The sequence below is a fragment of the Pseudochaenichthys georgianus genome, chromosome 22, assembly GCF_902827115.2.
Source record: "Pseudochaenichthys georgianus chromosome 22, fPseGeo1.2, whole genome shotgun sequence".
NCBI lineage: Eukaryota > Metazoa > Chordata > Actinopteri > Perciformes > Channichthyidae > Pseudochaenichthys > Pseudochaenichthys georgianus.
The window spans coordinates 22,785,270-22,805,953 of NC_047524.1; the positions used below are offsets into that span (position 1 = coordinate 22,785,270).

Sequence of the window (20,684 nt, forward strand, 5' to 3'; positions counted from 1 at the left end):
GATGGATCTTTTTCACGTGTGGGGGATGCAATATGTAGCCTGTTTGGCTGTTACTTCAGTAATTCATTCAATCATTAGTCATCATTTTACATTATCATTCATTATTAACAAGCACTGCACTCTTTAAAGGGCCCTATCATCATTTGGGGAATTATCCCTTTTCATAGTGTCTTTAGGCCTATAATGGTTTTCGTGCATGTAAATGGCTCTGCCTGAAACACCTCCATAGGACTCCTTTGTTTACTTCTGTAACATAGTGACATCACTATTTATCACTCGCGCTTCTATTGGCTAACGCTCCAACACATTGTAAGTAACAGATTAAGGGGTGAGACATCCAGCCGAGCCAGCTAACCAATCAGAGCAGACTAGGTTCTGGTTTCAGACAGAGGGTGAAAAGAGGTGCTGCAGCACAGGCAGTATGAGAAAAATAAGGACCTTTATGAGCATTAAAGCATGTCAACATGTCACAGTAGAGGCAATAAATACAAACATAAACCTGAAAATGAGAAAAATAAGGCCCCTTTAATACATACAAAATGTTATCCCTTCCTTATAGTGTTACGTTTTTTTCATTTGAAGGTGCATTACCAAAGGAGGATTGGTAATATCCAAAGGATTCCTTCCAATATCGAACATATTTAGTCATCAAATATATTTTTATGAGGCCAAACTCAAGCTGTGAACATGCACAGAACACGAACAGTGCTCTCTGGTGATCAGAGACAGTATAGCATTTAGTGGTGAAGTAACCAGTGATGGACAAAGTGCACAGATCTTTTAGTGAATCAAAAGTAAAAACCACATTGTAGAGATACTCTGTTACAAGTCCTGCATTCAAAAAGTTAATGTACAAAAGAGTTAGACTTCAGACTCTTATTTCATGATAAGATAATCAAAGGTTAGAGAAAAGCAAAACAAATGAAACAATTATGTGCAGCAAATATGTTTTTTTTGTATGTGTTCCCATACCTCAAAAATCATCTCATGGTCTATAGGAATACTGCACATGTTTAGCTAACAGTGCTATACTAATTGTTGGATCATCTTTTAAATGTTTTTTAAAATCTTAAAAAACAATAGTCATTGCAGCGTAACCAGAGAAATATTATTTTATTTCATACATTCTTCTTTCTGACATAACCCACAATGCAACTCAACAAATGACAATTCCGTTGACAATGTGTTATGCTACTAGCGGCTAATGTAGCTACAAGCAGAGACGAGCAACGGGCTACAGAAGTGAGCTAACTTCTTTCTAACTCCACCCGTAATTGTATTAAAGCCCAAGCCAATGCTGACTCAAGTGACATCATTATGAGGCAATTTATCGGACTTCACAGCTCCCTCTGGAGCTGCAAAAGGCTTTACTGGTTTTGTAATGCAATGACAATGGCAACTGACAATGAAAACTACCCTTGGGTTATTATATTTTCATTGAGTGACTATTGTGGTACTTAATTAACTGAGTTCTTCTTCCACCATTGAAAACATTACATTAAAAACATTCAGATTAAATACATGTTAAAATAAAAGTGATATGTACATAGTCGTTGTGCAGTGTTGTATAATGTGAAACCTGCATGAAAGAGAAACACTATACCCCACCGTGATGGCTTTTTGAGGTTACTAGGAAGATAAACTCAATTAAAATGCTTTAAGCTGTACATCAACATTCAAATAACAGTGTGTGTCATTGTATTATTAAATTATTCCGCAGTTCCATGTGCACAAAAAGTAGTCCATGTGCAGCTGATTTTGTATTGAAAAGAAACTCAAAATGCATCCACTGTTCAATGAGTATTTACACTTGTGGGAAGCTGGACTGTTATTTCTGCGTCCAAAGAAAGATCTTCTCGTGGATCACAGGAAGTGTTTCATTCTATAGTTGAGGGTCTTTGTCTCCTCGGCTCTGATTGGCCCACTCCACCAGATGATCGACAAGACTCTCATTGCTTGGTCTTTGTGTGGCTCATCTTTTTTGATTAATCCTAGCTGAGCTCCAGCAGGTTGGTGTTGATGTTGAAGCAGATGTAGGAGAGGTACTCAGGCTGACAGAGTCCTGGGATGTCAAAGCTCACCTGCTCGGCAGAGAGAGGAGACCTCAGAAAACAGCATGTGACAAACACTTTGACCCAGAGCTGCAGGAGTATGTTCATAGTTCAAATCAGGCAGTTTTTCTTTATATAATTTTTAAATTGTGAAAATCTTGGCCTTATTTGAATGTGTACATGTTTTTGCTGTAAATAGCCCTTTTTTGCCCAAATGAATAAAATAAATACAAATTTGGACGATATTTTGCTAAATTCAGAATCTGATTGATTCTTATCCATTACCGTTGAAGATAAAAAACAATGGACTGCTTTTTATCAATAACCTTGGTTTAAAAAAAACAAGGTTAAAAATAAAAGAATGGATTGTCCGATCAAAGACTATAGTAGTTTGTATCTGAACATTCATTATTTTCTTGCCCATAAAACCACCAAAACTACAAACTGATAACCTGGACATTACGTTGCATGTTCGGATCATTTATACATAATACATTTAACAAACAAATGATGATGTTGTATTGGAGAACAAAATGAACCCCACCTCTACCAGGTAATGTGACGAGTCCTAAAACCCAGAAGTGAGTTAGCATTTTACCACTATTGGTTCCCTCGTCTCAGAGCCAATGGGATTTCTCCATAGGATTTTGGAAAAAACCTGGAAATAAGGTCTGTGGTTGACACAAATTTAAGAGACGGATCACTTTTTGTTCTACGACATTAAATACATCAGCAGTGACCCCACTGGTGATTTTTGAAGAGTTTACGTGTCTGAAAAACGATGGTTGTTAACAAGTGGCTGAATAGGACCACAGAAGCTGTCGAGGACGTTGTACTTTATTACGCCGAACTCCTCTAAGTTTGTTTGCCCCTGTTCTGCTTGAAAGCAAGTACCTGCGCTCTTGCAAACTGTTAAAAACAAACGCTTCAACTTGTACACTTTTTAATCTGTATTTTTGAATATGGATCTTAAGTTGGCGTGACGTTGAAGTCGTGCGACCCTGCTTATTCGGCTGTAGTTCGTTTATAGCATAACATTAGCCTTTTGCTTCTGGCCATTAGATTTATGATTCGAAATTATAAAAGTAGGGTAGACATGTGGATATTATCCACATGAACAAAACGTGCATTTATAAAACAGGTTCGTTTTCTACAGACCTTATTTCGAGCTATTTTCCAAAATCCTATGGAGAAATCCCATTGCTTTTAAATTATCCCTGCACCACTCTATTCTGGGGCATAATTATTTTTAAAATTTAAATGCCAATTTATTTGCACTTTTACTAAAGTAAAAATCTGAATGCAGGACTTTTACTCCATACAGATCTGAATACTTAGTCCACCATGATATTTCAACATTACATGATAGCTGAAGGAACAAGCTTAAATGAACTTGGTTTGTGAAGCTGTATTTGCCCTCTTACATCAGTCTTGCTGTTAGAGGCAGTGGGGTCCAGATGTTTGAACAGTGACGCGAGATCCTCTCTGAGTTTCTTTGAACGCTTCTTGTCCGTGTGCAGCAGAAGAGCCTGATAGTTCACCGGTAGTCCATACCTAACAGGAGACATCATCATGAGTGTACTCATAGTAAAATAATTCAAATTAAATGTTTCAAGAAGATTAAAAGAGAAAATGAAAGTACATCTCATCAGCGCTGACCTGAGGACTGACTCCGCAAACACTCGCAGTGCTTTCAAGTGAATCCAGGCAATAAACACCTGGCTGAAATTCACCTTCAGCCAACGCACAAAGATTCCCTATGGACAGGAAACAATGACATTTAAAATATACATTTTACACACATCAAGTATCTAAACTAAAATTGCAGTTGTATGCCGCCATCTAGCAGTGAGGTTGCAGGTTACATCCATCCCTGTCCAAAATGTCATCACTTGTCCTCATTCTATCCTATTAGTCATGCGGGTAGTGTTGTCACTATTAGCTAATTAAAGCCAACAATTTGTCTTGCGAGGTCACAGTAACTTTGACCTTAGACCATATATTCTAATCAGTTCATCCTCGAGTGCAAGGCGAAGTTTGTGCCAACTTCTGATTACATTTCCTTTACCTTGTTCGAGTGCGTTCAAAAGAGTGTTAAAAAGGTAAATGGACTGCATTATATATGTTGCTTTTCCAGTCTTTGTGACCAGAGCACAAGTACACAAGTCAGCATACACATATAGGCCTACCTACATTCATATTGAGGCAGAGAATACGATGCGCCACCTGCTCAGGAATGATAAATATTCACAGACAATCAGACAATCCCCCCGCCCTCCTGTTGACAGTTCACGATCGTCGGCACACTGATCACACATTTTCTTTTTAAATGGCACTTCATATCAGAAAGGTTGCCGACCCCTGGTTTACGCCAATCAGAATGCACCAAAGTTCATGTGGCGTCGGTGTGTAGATATGCCAAAACAATGTCGGACACCGTAATTTTCTCTGGTCCCCTCCCCAATCGGATAAATGACGACATGTATAGCCGCATGTCATCATTTCAGCGCTGGTTGTCTTGGTGGTGCCCAGCAAACGATGTGGGCTTCGTAAATAATTGGACAGCCTTCTGGGGAAAACCTGGTCTGATTAAGAGAGACGGCATTCATCCTACTCTGGAAGGTGCAAATCTCATTTCGGCAAACATTTCAGGGCTTTGTGGACTTAATCCATGACAAACTGGAGTTGAGACTATGGCGGAGTCGCAGTCTTACACGCTTCTCTGCGCTCTCTCCAATACAATACCCAATATTAACGGTGTGCGTGTCTGCCCAAGGACAATTTAAAGTAAAACCTAATAGAGGTGTCATACATAATAACCTAATAAAAGTAAATGTAACAACTACTACAGAGCAACAAAACAGGAAGATTAAATGTGGACTATTAAACATAAGATCTCTAGCATCTAAAGCAATATTGGTAAATGATTTAATATCAGATTATAATATTGATATATGCTGTCTCACTGAAACATGGTTGAGACATGAAGAATATGTCAGCATAAATGAGGCCACTCCACCCAGCCATATCAATACTCATATTGCCCGAGGCACAGGCTGAGGAGGTGGAGTTGCAGCAGTCTTTGACTCAAGTTTACTTATCAATACTAAAACAAAATTAAATTATACCTCCTTTGAAAGCCTCGTTTTTAGGCTTACGCATCCGACCTGGAAAACTTTGCAGCCAATCTTATTTGTTACAGTGTACCGTGCACCAGGTCCTTATTCAGAATTGTTATCAGAATTCTAGAAGTAATTATCGTAGGTGACTTCAATATTCATGTTGACGACGATAAAAATAGCCTTACTGTTACATTTAACATTAGATTCTATTGGTTTCCGTCAGAGTGTAAATAAACCAACCCACTGTTATAATCACACTCTCGACCTTTTTCTGATTTATGGTATTGAAATTGAGCAACTATTAGTCGAACCATAATCCTGCTTTATCCGACAATTTCTTGGTAACTTTTGATGGAAGCCTGCTGTTACTATACTACAAACCATTAGTCAAAAGCTCCTGCGGCAGAAACCTATCTGTTTGTGCTATAGCCAAATTTAAGGAAGAGATTCCACCAATACTTAACTCGATAGCATGTCTGCATGTAAGGGAGGACACTTATACAAAATGTACACCACCCCAAATTGATCATGTTATTGATAGTGCTACAGATGCCCTGCGAATAAAATTAGACTATGTTGCTCCTTTGAAAAAGAAGAAAATAAAACAACATAGATTAGGTCCATGGCACAATGCCGAAACCCCCAAAATAAAGCAAAGATCGAGACAACTTGAAAGGATATGGCGTTCCACTAAACTTGAAGAATCTTGTTTAATTTGGCATATTACTCTCAATGTATATAAGAAAGCACTGCGTAAAGCGAGAGCAGCTTACTCTTCATTAATAGATGAGAATAAGAATAATGCAAGATTTCTTTTCAGCACCAGGCTGACAGAGAGCCATAGCTCGATTGAGCCTTCTATTCCCATAGCACTCAGTAGTAATGATTTTATGTGCTTTTTTAATGATAAAATTGTTACTCTTAGAAACAAAATGAATGACCTCTTGCCTTTGACCAGTATAGTGTTATCAACAGCTCCCAGAAACATAAGTTATTATAATATTACACTAGATAGTAAATTAGAATGCTTTTCAGCCATAAACCTTGAACAATTAAATTAAATTCTTTTTTCCAAACCATCAACACGTATCTTAGACCCAATTCCAACTAAGCTGTTAAAGGAAGTTTTTACATTAATTAGCACTTCTTTATTAAATATTATGATTATGTCTTTATTATCAGGCTATGTTCCACAATCTTCTTAAAAAGCACAACCTCGATCCAGAGGTTTGAGCCAACTATAGACCTATTTCTAATCTTTGTTCCTCTCAAAAATTCTTGAAAAAGCAGTCGCAAAACAGTTGTGTGATTACTTAAAAAACAATGATTTATTTGAAGATTTTCAGTCTGGCTTTAGAACACATCATAGCACAGAGACAGCTCTGGTTAAAGTCACAAATGACCTTCTAATAGCCTCAGACAAAGGACATGTATCTATTCTTGTCTTGCTCGATCTCAGTGCTGCATTTGATACTATCGACCATGATATCCTATTGCAAAGACTAGAGCACTTAGTTGGCATAAAGGGAACTGCTTTAGGCTGGTTTAGGTCCTATCTATCTGAACGCTCTCAGTTTGTACGTGTTAACGATGAATCTTCCATGCAAACCAAAGTTAGCCATGGAGTGCAACAGGGCTCAGTGCTTGGACCTATTTTGTTCACATTATATATGCTTCCGTAAGGCAATATTATAAGGAATCACTCTGTACATTTTCATTGTTATGCGGATGATACTCAACTATATTTACCCATCAAGCCTGATGAATCCAATCATCTAAATAAAATTCAAGACTGCCTCAAGGACTTAAAAACGTGGATGACCGTACATTTTTTGATGTTAAAGGTCCCATGTCATGCTTTTCTGGTTATTACCCGTCCCCTTGTGTGTTATGAAGGTTTTTATGCATGTAAACGGTCTGCAGAGTAAAAAACCCTCAAAGTACACCCTGTAGCGAGTAAAACTCTAACAGAGAAAAGACCTCCCAAAAACACCTCGTTGGAGATTTCATGTTTACTTCCTGGGTATGGCTACTTAGGGATACCCAGTAGCCACACCCAGAGCTATGGCTGCACCCTCTGCCAGCCTTTCACGAAACAAACCTTCCCAAACCTTTCAGCGATTCATGCCAGATATGTACAGCGTAGGGCACTGAAGAACGATGCTGTCCCTACTTTGTTTGGACCAGTGGGAGATTCAGGTACACAACCTGTAAGTATTCATTGTTGTTTGTGTATTTATGATGTTTAAAACAAACAAGGTATCTACCACGACTGGATCGCGGAGAAATGCTCTCTCTTTCATCTACGCAACATTGCAAAAATCAGGCATATCTTGCCTCAAAACGATGCAGAGAAACTAGCCCATGCATTTGTTATTTCAAGGCTGGAATATTGTAACTCTTTATTATCAGGGTGTTATGTTAAGTCGCTTCAGCTAATTCAAAATGCTGCAGCACGTGTACTAACCAGAGTCCGGAAAGAGACCACATCATTCCTGTTTTGGCTGCCTTACACTGGTTCCCGCAGTGGTTCCCAAACGGTGTGCCGCGGCACACTGGTGTGCCGTGAGGCAAGTCCGGGTGTGCCGTGGAATTTTGTGACAACCATACCTTATTATTGCAATATACAACTACACAAAAATAAAAAATAAAAAATGTACTACATCAGTACTTTGTAGGTTTATATGTACGTAATCTGCGCGACTTGCGCGTCCACATCTCCACGTGCAGTGCTGCATACACATGGCTGAGTCAGCGATAACTCTCGCGGGGTGGAGGTATGCCCATTATTTTGAGTTCATCCGAAGAATAGACAGGAATGTGACGGTGAGGTGCAAACTGTGTCCAGGCCAGAAGCTGTTATCCACTGCTGTAAACACCACGTCAAACCTCAACACACACCTGCAAAGAACTCATGCTAAGGTGGAGCTACCGCACAGCTATTTGTTGTTTGTTTATATCACAGTCTGTTCTTCTTCTCTGTTTTCCGGTTGTTGCCTGTTTTGAATGACGAATACACACTACCGCCGCCTGCTGGTAAGGAGAGTTATTGCCACTCACGCATGCGCAGTTCGTACGTGCTCGGCTGAAGTCTTTGCGGTGTCTGGTTCCAGTGCAACACATGGCCAACACGCAGGAGAACACGCCGACGCAACAGAGTGAGCAGAGATAGACTGCGCAAAATATACAGATAGCAGGAGACAGAGGACAGCCACGGTCAGATAGCAGGAGACAGAGGACAGCCACGGTCAGATAGCAGGAGACAGAGGACAGCCACGGTCAGATAGGAGGAGACAGAGAACAGCCACGGTCAGGATCTGGATCAGTCTTATGCGACAATGGAAACTGAACTAAAGAGAACATTTGAAACTTTAGCAGTCTGCGTGATCTGCTTGCAGGGAGGGGCGGGCCGGCCCTGCGAGTAAAGTAATGAGTAAAGTAACGAGTTACTTTATGTAGAGAGTAACGAAGTAGTGTAATATATTACTTTTTTTACTTTTTTAAAGTAATATGTAATATATTACTTTTTTTTAGTAACGACCCCATCTCTGCTGAAATGTTACATTTATAATTTGTAGTTCAGGACCATGGACAATGCAGCTTCCTTGCATTGACAGTTCTCTGTGCTGAATTTCCTTTGTCTCATTTTTAATGTTGTGACCTGTCTGGTTTAAATGAGTGTGTTGCTGCTTTGATAACGTTTCAAATTAATTTCTGAAATATTTCGTTAATAAATATTTCATGAGTAATATAGTTGTCTTTGTCACATTTTATTTGGCATTAGTAAATAATTATGCACATTTACAGATATTTTACATGATATCAGTGATAACACGTGTTATAAGGGCTATTTTGCACAATAGGTGTGCCTTGAGATTTGTACTTGTCCTTTGGTGTGCCTTGGGCACAAAAAGTTTGGGAACCACTGCCCTATAGAACACAGGATAGAATTTAAAATTATTCTTCTCGCCTACAAAGCCCTTAATGGGCAGGCGCCATCTTACCTTAAATAACTTATTATACCCTACTTTCCTACAACTAGGGCATTGCGTTCCAAGAATGCACGGTTGTTGGTTGTTCCTAGAGTCTCTAAAAGTACAATGGGAGCCAGAGCCTTTTCTTATCAAGCTCCACTTTTGTGGAATCAGCTTCCAGTTTGTGTTCGGGCGGCAGACAGCCTATCCGTTTTTAAGAGTACGCTTAAGACCTTCCTTTTTGATAAAGCTTATAGTTGATAAAATAATCTAATAAGAGTGCATTGAAGTAGACACGTTGTGCCTCTTCACCTATACATTTTAGCAGGCCCGCCCCTGGCCAACTTGAGGCCCCAAGCGACATTGTGAGATAAGGCCCCCCCCCAACCGACATGAGTGAACAACATTTTGTTTGGAAACAAAGTAGGCTACTTTGCAAATATAATTCCTGTTTATTATTATCAACACAGTTACTTTTTTATACAGTGAGGTAAATGTTAAATGTGCATGTATGTCGTTCAGTATGCGTCTACATTTCCTGCCAAATACTAGCCTCAAAAAGATTCAAATATAATTAATGCAAATAAACTACTTCTACTAATAATAATAATCCTAATCAATTCAATAATATAAATACTATATTATTTTATTATAATATAGTCAAGACAAAACATGCTTATGACATGCTCAAAAACTGATATTTCTTAAATCTGTGTTCAAATGTAGTTCCCTCTGTCAGCAATGTATCAACAACTACACACACATTGCTATCAGTATTTCTCTGTGTTGTGGTTGACATGATGATGACTGTTAGGAGTTAAGGGGAGAGGCTCCATGTTTTTTAGGCTGTAAACTATAACTGTTATGTAAGCCAACTAGACAGACAGTGTATCACTCTTCCTCCTGTACATCAGCAGATAAAAGGCATCACATAGTTGAATGAATGGTAAATAAAGAATGCTGGAAATAACTGCATTTCCATTAGCCTGTATGCTCTGCAGAGACTGCCTTCTTCATGTCGTGAATTGCAGCTGATGTTTTAATATGGCAATTTGACTTTTACAACATTCGCAAGCTGTACATTTGACTCATACAATAACCCACCTTCGAGCGATGCTCTAGTTTCTTCATGTTTTGTTTTTCTTGTTTGCGCCGGACTGAAACTGTCTTTTCACCAACATCTCTTCACCTGCACTAGTGGCCGTATCAAAGCCGTGATTGGTCAGATGTCGATTCATTGCAACGGTGTCGGGTTACAGACGTGCTCCCCTTGTCACCTCTCACTCTCGCGTGTCAGCGGGGGGGTGCGCTGAGAACTGAGTGGAGAACTGCGCACAGCAGCTGAGGCCCTCTGGGCGGGGCCCCCTGCGCAAGGCGGGGCCCCATGCAGCCTGCGTGATTGGCCTGTAGGGAGGAGCGGCCCTGCATTTGAGTTCTTAACCAAATTACATACCATCAGTAAGGAAAAAGAGTTTGTGTGTAGACGGTGGAAGCAGGGAGAGGCATATACGTGCCTTGATCCCTGCCGAGTTGACGCACAACTGTTGATTGGTGTCGGTGCCAAAAAAAAAAATGTTGAGCAATGCGCTCATGGTATAGATGTGGCGCATACATCTTAGTTCCTACTCTTTTCCCTCAACCAAACCTTTGACCACCAAAATCTAGGTTGTTACCTCTTGAGCCAAAGTGAGCGTTTGTGCTAAATTTGAAACAAATCCCTGAAGATGGTTCCAGAGATAACGTGTTCAAAGGAATGGTACAGACGGCCTGATAAAAACTCTTCAGAGTATGATGTTGTACTCACGTATTGTTCCTTTTTGTGAACACTACGCTGCTGCCTCTCCTGCTGCTGCTTCGCCTCCAGATCAAAGCTGTACTCGCGGACGGTGAACCTGTGTGGATCATAGGCTACACCATGGTAAGTGACACCTACAACACAGCTTTGACATGATGCAATATTATCTGGCTATCCATCCTGCTTACTTGCTCTCCTGGGCTTTGACTTTGAATTCACACACAGCTCTTTTGAAGAGTGTAACGGAGAAAACGCCTCCCTCTCCATCTTCGTACAGCTTCCTGATGTTCACACAAAAATAAATAAACCCTGCATCTTATTCTAAATAAGATCATACAATATAAAATAACATTATTCTGTATTGGAGAAGACTTAATAGAAGCAATAGAGAACATGAACTCGTCGGGAACATGTTATCTTCGCTATTAATAAAGAAAATGTGTTACGAACGGGTGAAGCAGGTAGGACTCAAATGCAGAATAGCGAAAAGCGAGCTTTATTAAATAATAAAGCTGTGGCAAAAACAAGGCAGAATCCAAAATATCCAAAGCAGCACAAGGAACACAGACCGTGGAATAACATGGAGGGGAAACAATGAACCGACATGGAACACAGGGGAAGACTAGACTAAATACACAGAAGGGTAATCACAGAACAAGACACAGCTGGGCAGGGGAGGAGAAACACAAGGACAACAGGTGAACACAATCTGGTAATCAGGGAGGGAAACAGACAGAAAGCAGACAGGCAGGAAACGGGGGTGAACACTTTACACAATAAAACCCAAAGACAAGAAAAACACCAACACAGACAAAACTACAAACGTGACATAACATGAGAATCGTGATAGAATCGTGACAGAACCCCCCCTCAAAGGACGGATCCCAGACGTCCCAAAAAAAAAAAAAAAGGTCCAGCAGGGTGGGTGGAGGGGGAACGGAGGGAGGACACATAACTAGGGCCAAGAAAGGGTGGGTGGAGGGGGTCTGGAGGACGGGTCTCGGGCGGACGGCCCGGGGGAAAGGCAGAGACCAAGGAGGGGGTCTCGGGCGGAAGGCCCAGGGGCAAGGCAGAGACCAAGGACGGGGTCTCGGGTGGACGGCCTGGGGGCAAGGCAAAGTTCAAAAAGGGGCGAAGGCCACAGCAGGCAAACTCAGGGGGCCGTGCATGAGGGCAAAAGCAGCGGCAGGAAGAGTCAGGGGGCCGGGCCCGAGGACGAAGACCGCGGCACTCAGGGGGCCGGGCTCGAGGGAGAAGACCGCGGCTCTCAGGGGGCCGGGCTCGAGGGCGAAGACCAGACAGCTCCGGAGGCCGGGCAGGACCCGGTGTCGGCCGAACAGGAACCGGAGCCAGTGGGACAGGCTTCGGCAGGATCCCCCACGGAAGAGGACCAGTAGTTGGCAGGACCCCCGGTGAGACAGGTGATGGTGGGGCCTCCAACGGAACAGGACAAGGGGTTGGCAGGACCCCCGGCAGAAGAGTTGTCGGCGGGACCCCCAGAGGAACAGGACATAGGATTGGCAGGACCCCCGGCAGGAGAGCAGTCGGCAGGACCTCCAACGGCACAGGACATAGGGTTGGCAGGACCCCCGGCAGAAGAGTAGTTGGCAGGACCCCCGGCAGGAGAGTAGTCGGCGGGGCCTCCAACGGCACAGGACAAAGGGTTGGCAGGACCCCCGGCAGGAGAGCAGACGGCGGGACCTCCAACGGGACGGGACAAAGAGTTGGCAGGACCGCCGGCAGGAGAGTAGTCGGCGGGGCCTCCAACGGCACAGGACATAGGATTGGCAGGACCCCCGGCAGGAGAGTAGACGGCGGGACCTCCAACGAGACAGGACAAGAAGCTGGCAGGACCCCCGGCAGGAGAGTAGATGGCGGGACCTCCAACGGGACAGACATACGATTGGTAGGACCCCCGGCAGAGGAGTAGTCGACGGGGCCTCCAACGGGACAGGACATTGGGTAGGGACTTGAGACGTGACTCGAGAGGGGAACTAGAGACGGAACTCCAGAGGGGACTAGAGGAGAGACTAGAGGAGGAACAAGAGGAGGGACTAGAGGAGGAACTAGAGGAGGGAACTCGAGAGGGGACTTGAGAGGGGAACTAGAGAGGGGACTCGAGGAGGGACTAGAGAGGGGACTAGAGGAGGGACCTCGAGAGGGACTGGAGAGGGGACTCGAGAAGTGACTAGAGATGGGACTAGGGAATTGACTAGAGGCGGGACTTGAGTAGGGACTAGAGAAGGGACTAGAGAAGGGACTTGGGAAGGGACTCGGGAAGGGACTCGGGAAGGGACTTGGGAAGGGACTTGAGTAGGGACTAGAGAAGTGACTAGAGGTGGGACTGGAGAAGGGACTAGAGAAGGGACTAGGAAAGTGACCTGAGGAGGGACTAGGGAAGGGACTAGAGGAGGGACTATGGCAGCTGGGACCAGGACTGGGGCCGGAACCATGGCTGCTGGGGCCAGAACTGGGGCTGTAACCATGGTTGCTGAGGCCGGAACCAGGGCCGGAACCATGGCCGCTGGGGCCAGAACTGGGGCCGGACCCATGGCTGCTGGGACCGGCACTGGAGCCGGAGCCGCTGGAGTACGGGCTGGAATCCTGGCCTTGCATCTTCCAGAGACCTTTTGGAGGCTCCGTGGACCTCCAAACGCCAGACGGGTTCCTGAGAAAAGGTCTGAGGTTGGAACTGGAGCCGCTGGAACCGGAACAGAGGCCTGGACCATGGCTGTGTGGGCCAGGTAATCGAGCAAGGAAACATAGCTCTGCGGGCCGGTACTGGTGCATGGATCCATGGCTGTGGAAACCGGAACTGAAGCCGGGATCATGGCTGTTGGAGCACGGGCTGGAATCCTGGCCCTGCGTCTCCTAGAGGCTTTTGGAGACTCTGTGGACCCTCAACAGGACAGTAGTTGGATCCCAGGAAAGGGTTAGAAGCTTGTGCCAATTCCTCAGGGCTACTTGAAAAGGTTTGTAGCCACTCAGGCAACAAGCTCCTGAGCCAGGGCTTGCGAGCAACCTCCCGGCGTGCCTCCTTCAAAGCAGCCTCTTTACCCCGTCTAGATGAGGCGTTCTTCCAGGTGTAAAAAATGTACTCCAGAGAGTACCCAAGACATTCCGCCTGTGGGGCCAAAACATTAAAATCTGCTGAGTCCAAATGTGGTCGGTTCATTCTGTTACGAACGGGTGAAGCAGGTAGGACTCAAATGCAGAATAGCGAAAAGCGAGCTTTATTAAATAATAAAGCTGTGGCAAAAACAAGGCAGAATCCAAAATATCCAAAGCAGCACAAGGAACACAGACCGTGGAATAACATGGAGGGGAAACAATGAACCGACATGGAACACAGGGGAAGACTAGACAAAATACACAGAAGGGTAATCACAGAACAAGACACAGCTGGGCAGGGGAGGAGAAACACAAGGACAACAGGTGAACACAATCGGGTAATCAGGGAGGGAAACAGACAGAAAGCAGACAGGCAGGAAACGGGGGTGATCACTTTACACAATAAAACCCAAAGACAAGAAAAACACCAACACAGACAAAACTACAAACGTGACATAACATGAGAATCGTGATAGAATCGTGACAAAGTGATACATTGGTAAATGTTCTCATAGACTTCTACAAAACTTCTTTTTGTGAAGTCGCCCGCTGCTAGTTATTAGAGAGAATGCAGGTTTACAGCACTTCCTCATATGCTCATATATTTTCAAAGCAACTATTATAGAAATAGCATAATGTCACAAAATGAATGAACTTTACAGAATAAAAAGTATAGTTTTAAGGAATAAAATAAATTACGGCCGAGTTCCATTTCACTATGTTCAAGCACCGATGAAAAGTTGTTTAAGTAAATCAGTTTGTTTTTTTTGCCATAGAAGAGATGAAATATGAAATAGTAAATAATGATATGAAATCAGTTGCTTCACCAAAGCAAAGCCGCCACAACTTTCAAAAATCTATATAATAAGATGTTCTTATATTCACTTTATCTAAAATAAAGACTGTTAATTGTGAAGTTATACAAACAAATGGACAACACTTGATCTGTGGCTAAGTAGAGCTTGTTAGGTCTTGGTATACTTGAACTGTCAGTTTACAAATAACTTTTTCTTGTAAGGCATGCCTTTCAAGTTTTGGCATTATACCAAAAAGCATTCAACCCCAATTGAATACATTTTTTTCTCAGAAAAAAAACCCCACTTCCTTCCCTGCAACTGATCTGAGCCATGACTCTTACTTTCTGCCGGTAATGGATCACCCGTGGTTACTTAGCCTGACCTTTTAAGAACAGGTACTTAGAGCTTTGCTGGTGCACTTACTGAAAACGAGTAGAATGGCTTGTCCCAAAGCTAAGAGTGAATTCAGACCACTCACCTGCTAGACCGTGGAACCACGAACTGTGAAAAAGATTCATATGTCCTCTCCCACTGCAAGTAGCTCCCTCTGTGATCAGAAAGACATTTACAAATGAAGAACCACACATGAGTTTTACCATACAATGAGGGTAGAATTTTGCCAACTGTCACTGTCGGTAGAAAAATCCTTAAAATGTAGGTTTTATTGGCTTAACAATGTGATCGCATGATTCCTTCTGATATTATTGCAGATCTACAGTAAGCTAGCTAATTAACCTAGCTTACCTAGTCATTTCAAATATACTGAGAAAACACTTAGAATTATGAGACTAACTCTGCAAGAGTAAACGCTGTGCATGTTTAGTCAAATAGGTGAATATTTTCTAAATGCTACGCATGTGTTGCTAAATTGGTGAATATAATTCTTCATTGCATTGTGTTTGGGATCAAATGTGTTTTTTCATTTGCATTGTTTTTGAAAATGCGGTGCCATTCTCCTTATAAAAGTGTTTTTTCGGGCCCTTGTAAAGTGTTTGCCCATGTTGGCCACTGTATCACCCACCTGGTCACCACTACCAGCAGAGTAGTGAGATGCTCCGAGGTCACAAGGTCTTCCTTCCTCACTATGTCATTCAGACTGCAAGTTTGCAAACTCCCACAGGAAAGATAGACATTCAAGTTGAACATTTAATTGACAATAAAGTGATATAATTCTAACTTAATACGTCACTGAAGCCACTCACTGTAGTTTGTACTCCATGCTTTGAAGGCTCGTTTTCACGCTGCTGTACGCTGCAGCTCGAGATTTTAATTCCGTCTCCATCTGGGAAACTTCCTGACACGCATGCAAGTGTTAACAAGACATGTCAACATCAGAACAACATGTGCTGAGCTCAAAACAAGAAAAATCCATAAGCAAATTAACATTTCTCAAATTTGCTAAATTTGTAAAAGTACCTAAACTCCTTTTTTTTTATACACAATGATTAATTTATGTATCAACTTGGCTTTTAGCAAATGTGCCCACTCACACAAAGGATATTAGGATACAATTCCACAGGAAGTTAGCATTACTGCAGCATATATGCATACAGTCCATCCAAAATGTGTTGCTAAAGCTCAAATGTGTTCAAAATCTCTGTCTAGAGGTAAATATTAGACAGAAAAAAAACGAAAGAGGGGGACTTTCACAAACACATTTTGGATCATGGATGTTCCCATAGGAATGAATGGACATCTGTTTGACTCCCATACGTAAACGGAGCATTTCTGTCTGTGTTCATAAATGGAAGGTTCATGGGAATATCCTTCTCATTTCCATTGGTTTGTACCTTGGTGATGATGTCTGCAAGGCTGGAGAGAGGCAGAGCTGTGGGATACTTGGCTTTGTCCCACTGAAACTTTGTCATGTAGCTCATCAGGTCCACTGAGAAACACACACACACAAAACAGGTAAGAAAATCACCCGAAAACAACAATCGAACAACTGTAAACACACCACACAGTGGAAAACAAGTCAGTGTCAATACATTACTGTAGAAATGCACACTTTGTATCACACAGCACTGCACTCCAGGCAGAACAAATACCCCTCAGAGAGTTGAGGTAAGCTTTCAGGGGTGACACGGCGGCAGTCTGATTCATGCTGTGGTCTGCTTGAGGAAAGTGATCAGAGACAGGGGTTAGCCTTGTTTGTGATGGATTGTAGTTGCTTTATCTGTCTGCCTTTATGTAGGACACTAACACATTCCCTCGTTTTCACACAGTTTTGTTTCGTTTCCGTAGTTCCCCAGTGTTCAACACAAGGAAACACAGAGATTTCAATTAAGTTGATTTGTCACTTTTTCACCAACAGAAACAGGACAATTAGGTTCAGGTTCAGGTTATTTATTTGTACCCGTAGGTAGATTCTGTTTGCAGAGAAAAAGACAAGGGTTCCATCCTGACACTAAAAATAAACACAAACAACAGACACATCTCTAATAAAGGACTAGTAAAAGTACAAGTATACCCTGCTCAACCGAATCTCAAAATATTTAAAAAACATTTTAAGAAGGAAAACACTAGTACAAACATGGACATTCAAAATTCACAATTAAATAAATAAATAAAAATAGGCATCTGTGTGACGCTCCTATGATGTGTTAATGTGTGCAATAGCTGCTAGGATAAAACTGTTTTTATGTAACATTTATCCAAATAAATCATTGTATATGAATGTTATAATGTAGTCTTCCACTTGTATTTACTTCGATTCATATGTAGCTGATAACCATGTAAGAACATTTGACTCTAATTTAGAAATGTGTTTAACTAGCTGAAAAGTTTAACTTTGTTGATAAACATACACAATTTGACAAAAAGCGTAATCAAATAAATTTCACTTTTTGGCTACTTTTACATGAAATTAACATGTTAAACAAATGACCATTTTATGGATTCTTCCTGCATCTGCCACAAAAACCTAATTGAGATACATTTTGGAGAAAAAATAAATAACGCAGCAGAGATCAGGTTTCCATAGTAATGAAAAACTTCCGGTTGACTCCGATGTTCACAGAACATAAGTGGAAACAAGGTGAAAGGGATCTCTGAATGTGTGAGTGGGAGTGGATGTCATGTGTAGACATGCATATGGAGCTTGGTTTAAGTCGTTATATGTCTCATCTGCAGTGTGCATGTAGCCTGCTGGCTTCTAAGCACTTACTTATGAGTTCCTACTATGTAATAAACACCCTATGCATGTTGAGTGTGTGTGTTTGTGTGTGAATCACCTCCATTGGCTAAGGCGTTTTCCAGCACTTTGTCATCAGACTGCTCCATCACCTCCCTCATACACTGATGTGTTTTTTTAATCACACTGACCGGGCAACAGAAAAACACAACATTAAATAAAGACTTGTTTGGTCATGTTTCGTTATGCTCATTCGGTTCAAATTTTGGAAATCAATTTTTTCTAAATGCTGTTAATGACGTCAACAAAGTACTATACATGTCTAACAAGGGTTTTCCTATCCTAGGTAAGATCTATAAAGAGAGATGTAAAAAAAACTAAGGGATAATAAATAAAATACCAGACTAAATTACAAGTAGAAATCTGTGTCGTTTGAACTTGCCAGGCCAAATTTGTACGTTCATTATTGGCTATAGGCTACTGGCTCTCATCCACCAACAATGAATTTAAAATCAGGAGGGAAACTGACCATCAGCATGCCCCTGACCATCAATGAATCATGGCGCAAACCGCACACAAGCTCAGAGTTACACCACGTCTTAACTAAAGACACATTAAGCTACAAACGTGCACGTGACCATGGAAGCAAACAGGTTTCGTGTGAATAGACATATTCTGTTTGTTTAAGCATGCTTGGAATTTTCTTTTTACCTTTCAGTCAGTGTGTCAAGCTTGGAGAGGTCATCTGATACGCTGAGCAGACTGTCCAGTATTCCCACCTGGTCACAGCATAGACAGAACAGTCAGTTTTACCGTGGCTCAAACAGTTTGGCATGTATAATGACTTATGAACATGCTGGCTTTTGAGGCGAGCGCCCCCCCCCCCCCCCCCTGAGGCGAGCCCCCCTCTGAGGCTATTGGCTTTAATAACATGTCTTCCATCAGACTATAAAAATACTTTGTACTACACTTTGCAAATGTTATCCTAAATGTACCAGCTAGCATGGGATAATGCGTTATTTGTACATTTAAACTAATGATGAGTAATAGAAAAAATCATTGAATTAATTTTAGTAATCAACTGAGTAATTTTCATGGTGATATTTATTAGTTATTTTTTTAAGTATCAGGGCCTTGTAGTATATTTTTAATTTTAAAACACATATTATGCTTAAAAGCCGACCTTTATAAACATGATTTTTCTTCTTGTGCTCTGCACCAGAAATCTACACTTCATATCTATATTCCGAGGGTTTCTGCAGATATTATTTTATTCATTTCTGATTCATGGAGTGTTAAAAACAAGAATCTAAACGACCTGACTAAAACCTTCGACTGTTATATGTCAACAAAATAAAACCACTTTGCTTTATCCAATTTTTGGACATATTTCACAAGATAAAGCGTCATTTGCATATTTAATCTTAGAATATCAGAAAACTTGTAAAATAATGGCCTCAATGTTAGTAATTTACTGGGGTTATGGTGATATCTCTTAGTTTTTTCTTTCTATCTTGTTCACCTGGGGTGTCTCCACTTCAGATTCAGCCAGGAGATTGGCACGTATAATTGTATTAATGCTTTTCAGGTTAGAACTCTTGATAGAAATTCAAAACTGCAGTTACAATATGACTTCTGGTAGCCAAGGTGAACATGGATGACATTAAGTGAATTGGGTCGGATGGAAATGTTGCCTCAAACTGTAGAGAGCAACCTGAGCCTTTAACCCTTCACCAGAGAAAGGACACCAAACACCGTCATCCTCCTCACCGCACTCTACTGTACTGGGATAAACACAGTGCTAACATACAGTTATTTTTATTTGTTTAACAATGCTATACTCACACTCCCTTAGCTTGTCATAATGTTTGTATTTGATGTTGTTTACTTTCCTAAGCTCCACCGGGCTCTTCATTAGGAGAGACGATACACAGCCTCACCTTGAGTTCTGGAATGGAGAACCTGCAGCAGGAGGCCAGGTTGGTTTTGGCAAGGTTGCGCTTCAATTTCTCCACACTGGTTAAACTGGTCTTGTCCAAAGGGACCGAAATCAGCCAAAAGTCTGTCATGACTCCCAGTGTGTCACATAGAGACCTCCAGTCTAAATCCTCCAAAAATAGGCGTTGGCACCAAAAACACTGTGACCCAGGACAAAACACAAAGAATGAGAGGAACTCCATCATAGAGACATGTATAGGCTTTCATACTAAGCTGACTTCTTAAAATCATATTTCCGTGATATAATTATTATTCTGTTTTCATTATTCGTTGAGTAATCTTGGATTATATCAACAAGTTTCCTTTGTTATTATGGCTACTAATAAAATAAACTACTAAATAGAATAGAACATTTCAAAGCAATGTTTCTTACCGTCAGGTTATCTTCATGACAGTGCTGTGTCAGTCCAACTGTGAGTGTAGGAAAGTCTGAGCAGCAGCTCCACCTGAGACTCACTGACATCCAGCCAGCCCACAAGAGGCTGTGACATCACTCTGGGTACAGCTGTCACTCTTCATGGACTCTTGGAAAAAAATATCTTCTTTTTATACATATACAGTATGTATACATGTGTGCTGTGGTTTTTGTAATAACCACATGGGATTTGCATTTATGTATGGGAACAATATAAATAGAAAAGCCCTAGCCTGTAGCCAAAATACAACATTGTGTTTAAAAAATACAATATGGAGCTGTGTGTGG

At 41.7% G+C, this 20,684-nt stretch overlaps 1 protein-coding gene across 1 annotated transcript; it reads right to left on the reverse strand.

Moving 5' to 3' along the window:
- Positions 1 to 1,132: 1,132 nt before the first annotated feature.
- LOC117468049 (V-type proton ATPase subunit C 1-B-like) lies at positions 1,133 to 20,476 on the reverse strand. The gene is made up of 14 exons (XM_034112003.1): positions 20,355 to 20,476; positions 19,924 to 20,121; positions 18,695 to 18,762; positions 18,084 to 18,169; positions 16,899 to 16,961; positions 16,641 to 16,735; positions 16,058 to 16,144; positions 15,872 to 15,972; positions 15,329 to 15,397; positions 11,131 to 11,223; positions 10,952 to 11,039; positions 3,711 to 3,808; positions 3,476 to 3,605; positions 1,133 to 2,081 (listed from the first exon to the last, which is right to left on the reverse strand). The coding sequence occupies exons 1-14, from the start codon at positions 20,442 to 20,444 to the stop codon at positions 1,992 to 1,994; spliced, it is 1,356 nt and encodes a 451-aa protein (XP_033967894.1). The 5' UTR covers positions 20,445 to 20,476; the 3' UTR covers positions 1,133 to 1,991.
- Between the last annotated feature and the right edge of the window lie 208 nt (positions 20,477 to 20,684).

Excerpts from the sequence above, each read along its gene's own strand:
- LOC117468049 (XM_034112003.1), bottom strand. The coding sequence starts at position 20,444 with ATGTCAGTGAGTCTCAGGTGGAGCTGCTGCTCAGACTTTCCTACACTC. Across the intron at positions 18,170-18,694 it reads CTTGACACACTGACTGAAAG|TGTGATTAAAAAAACACATC; the intron begins GTAAAAAGAAAA and ends TTGCCCGGTCAG. Across the intron at positions 16,962-18,083 it reads AAACGCCTTAGCCAATGGAG|ACCACAGCATGAATCAGACT; the intron begins GTGATTCACACA and ends TTCCTCAAGCAG.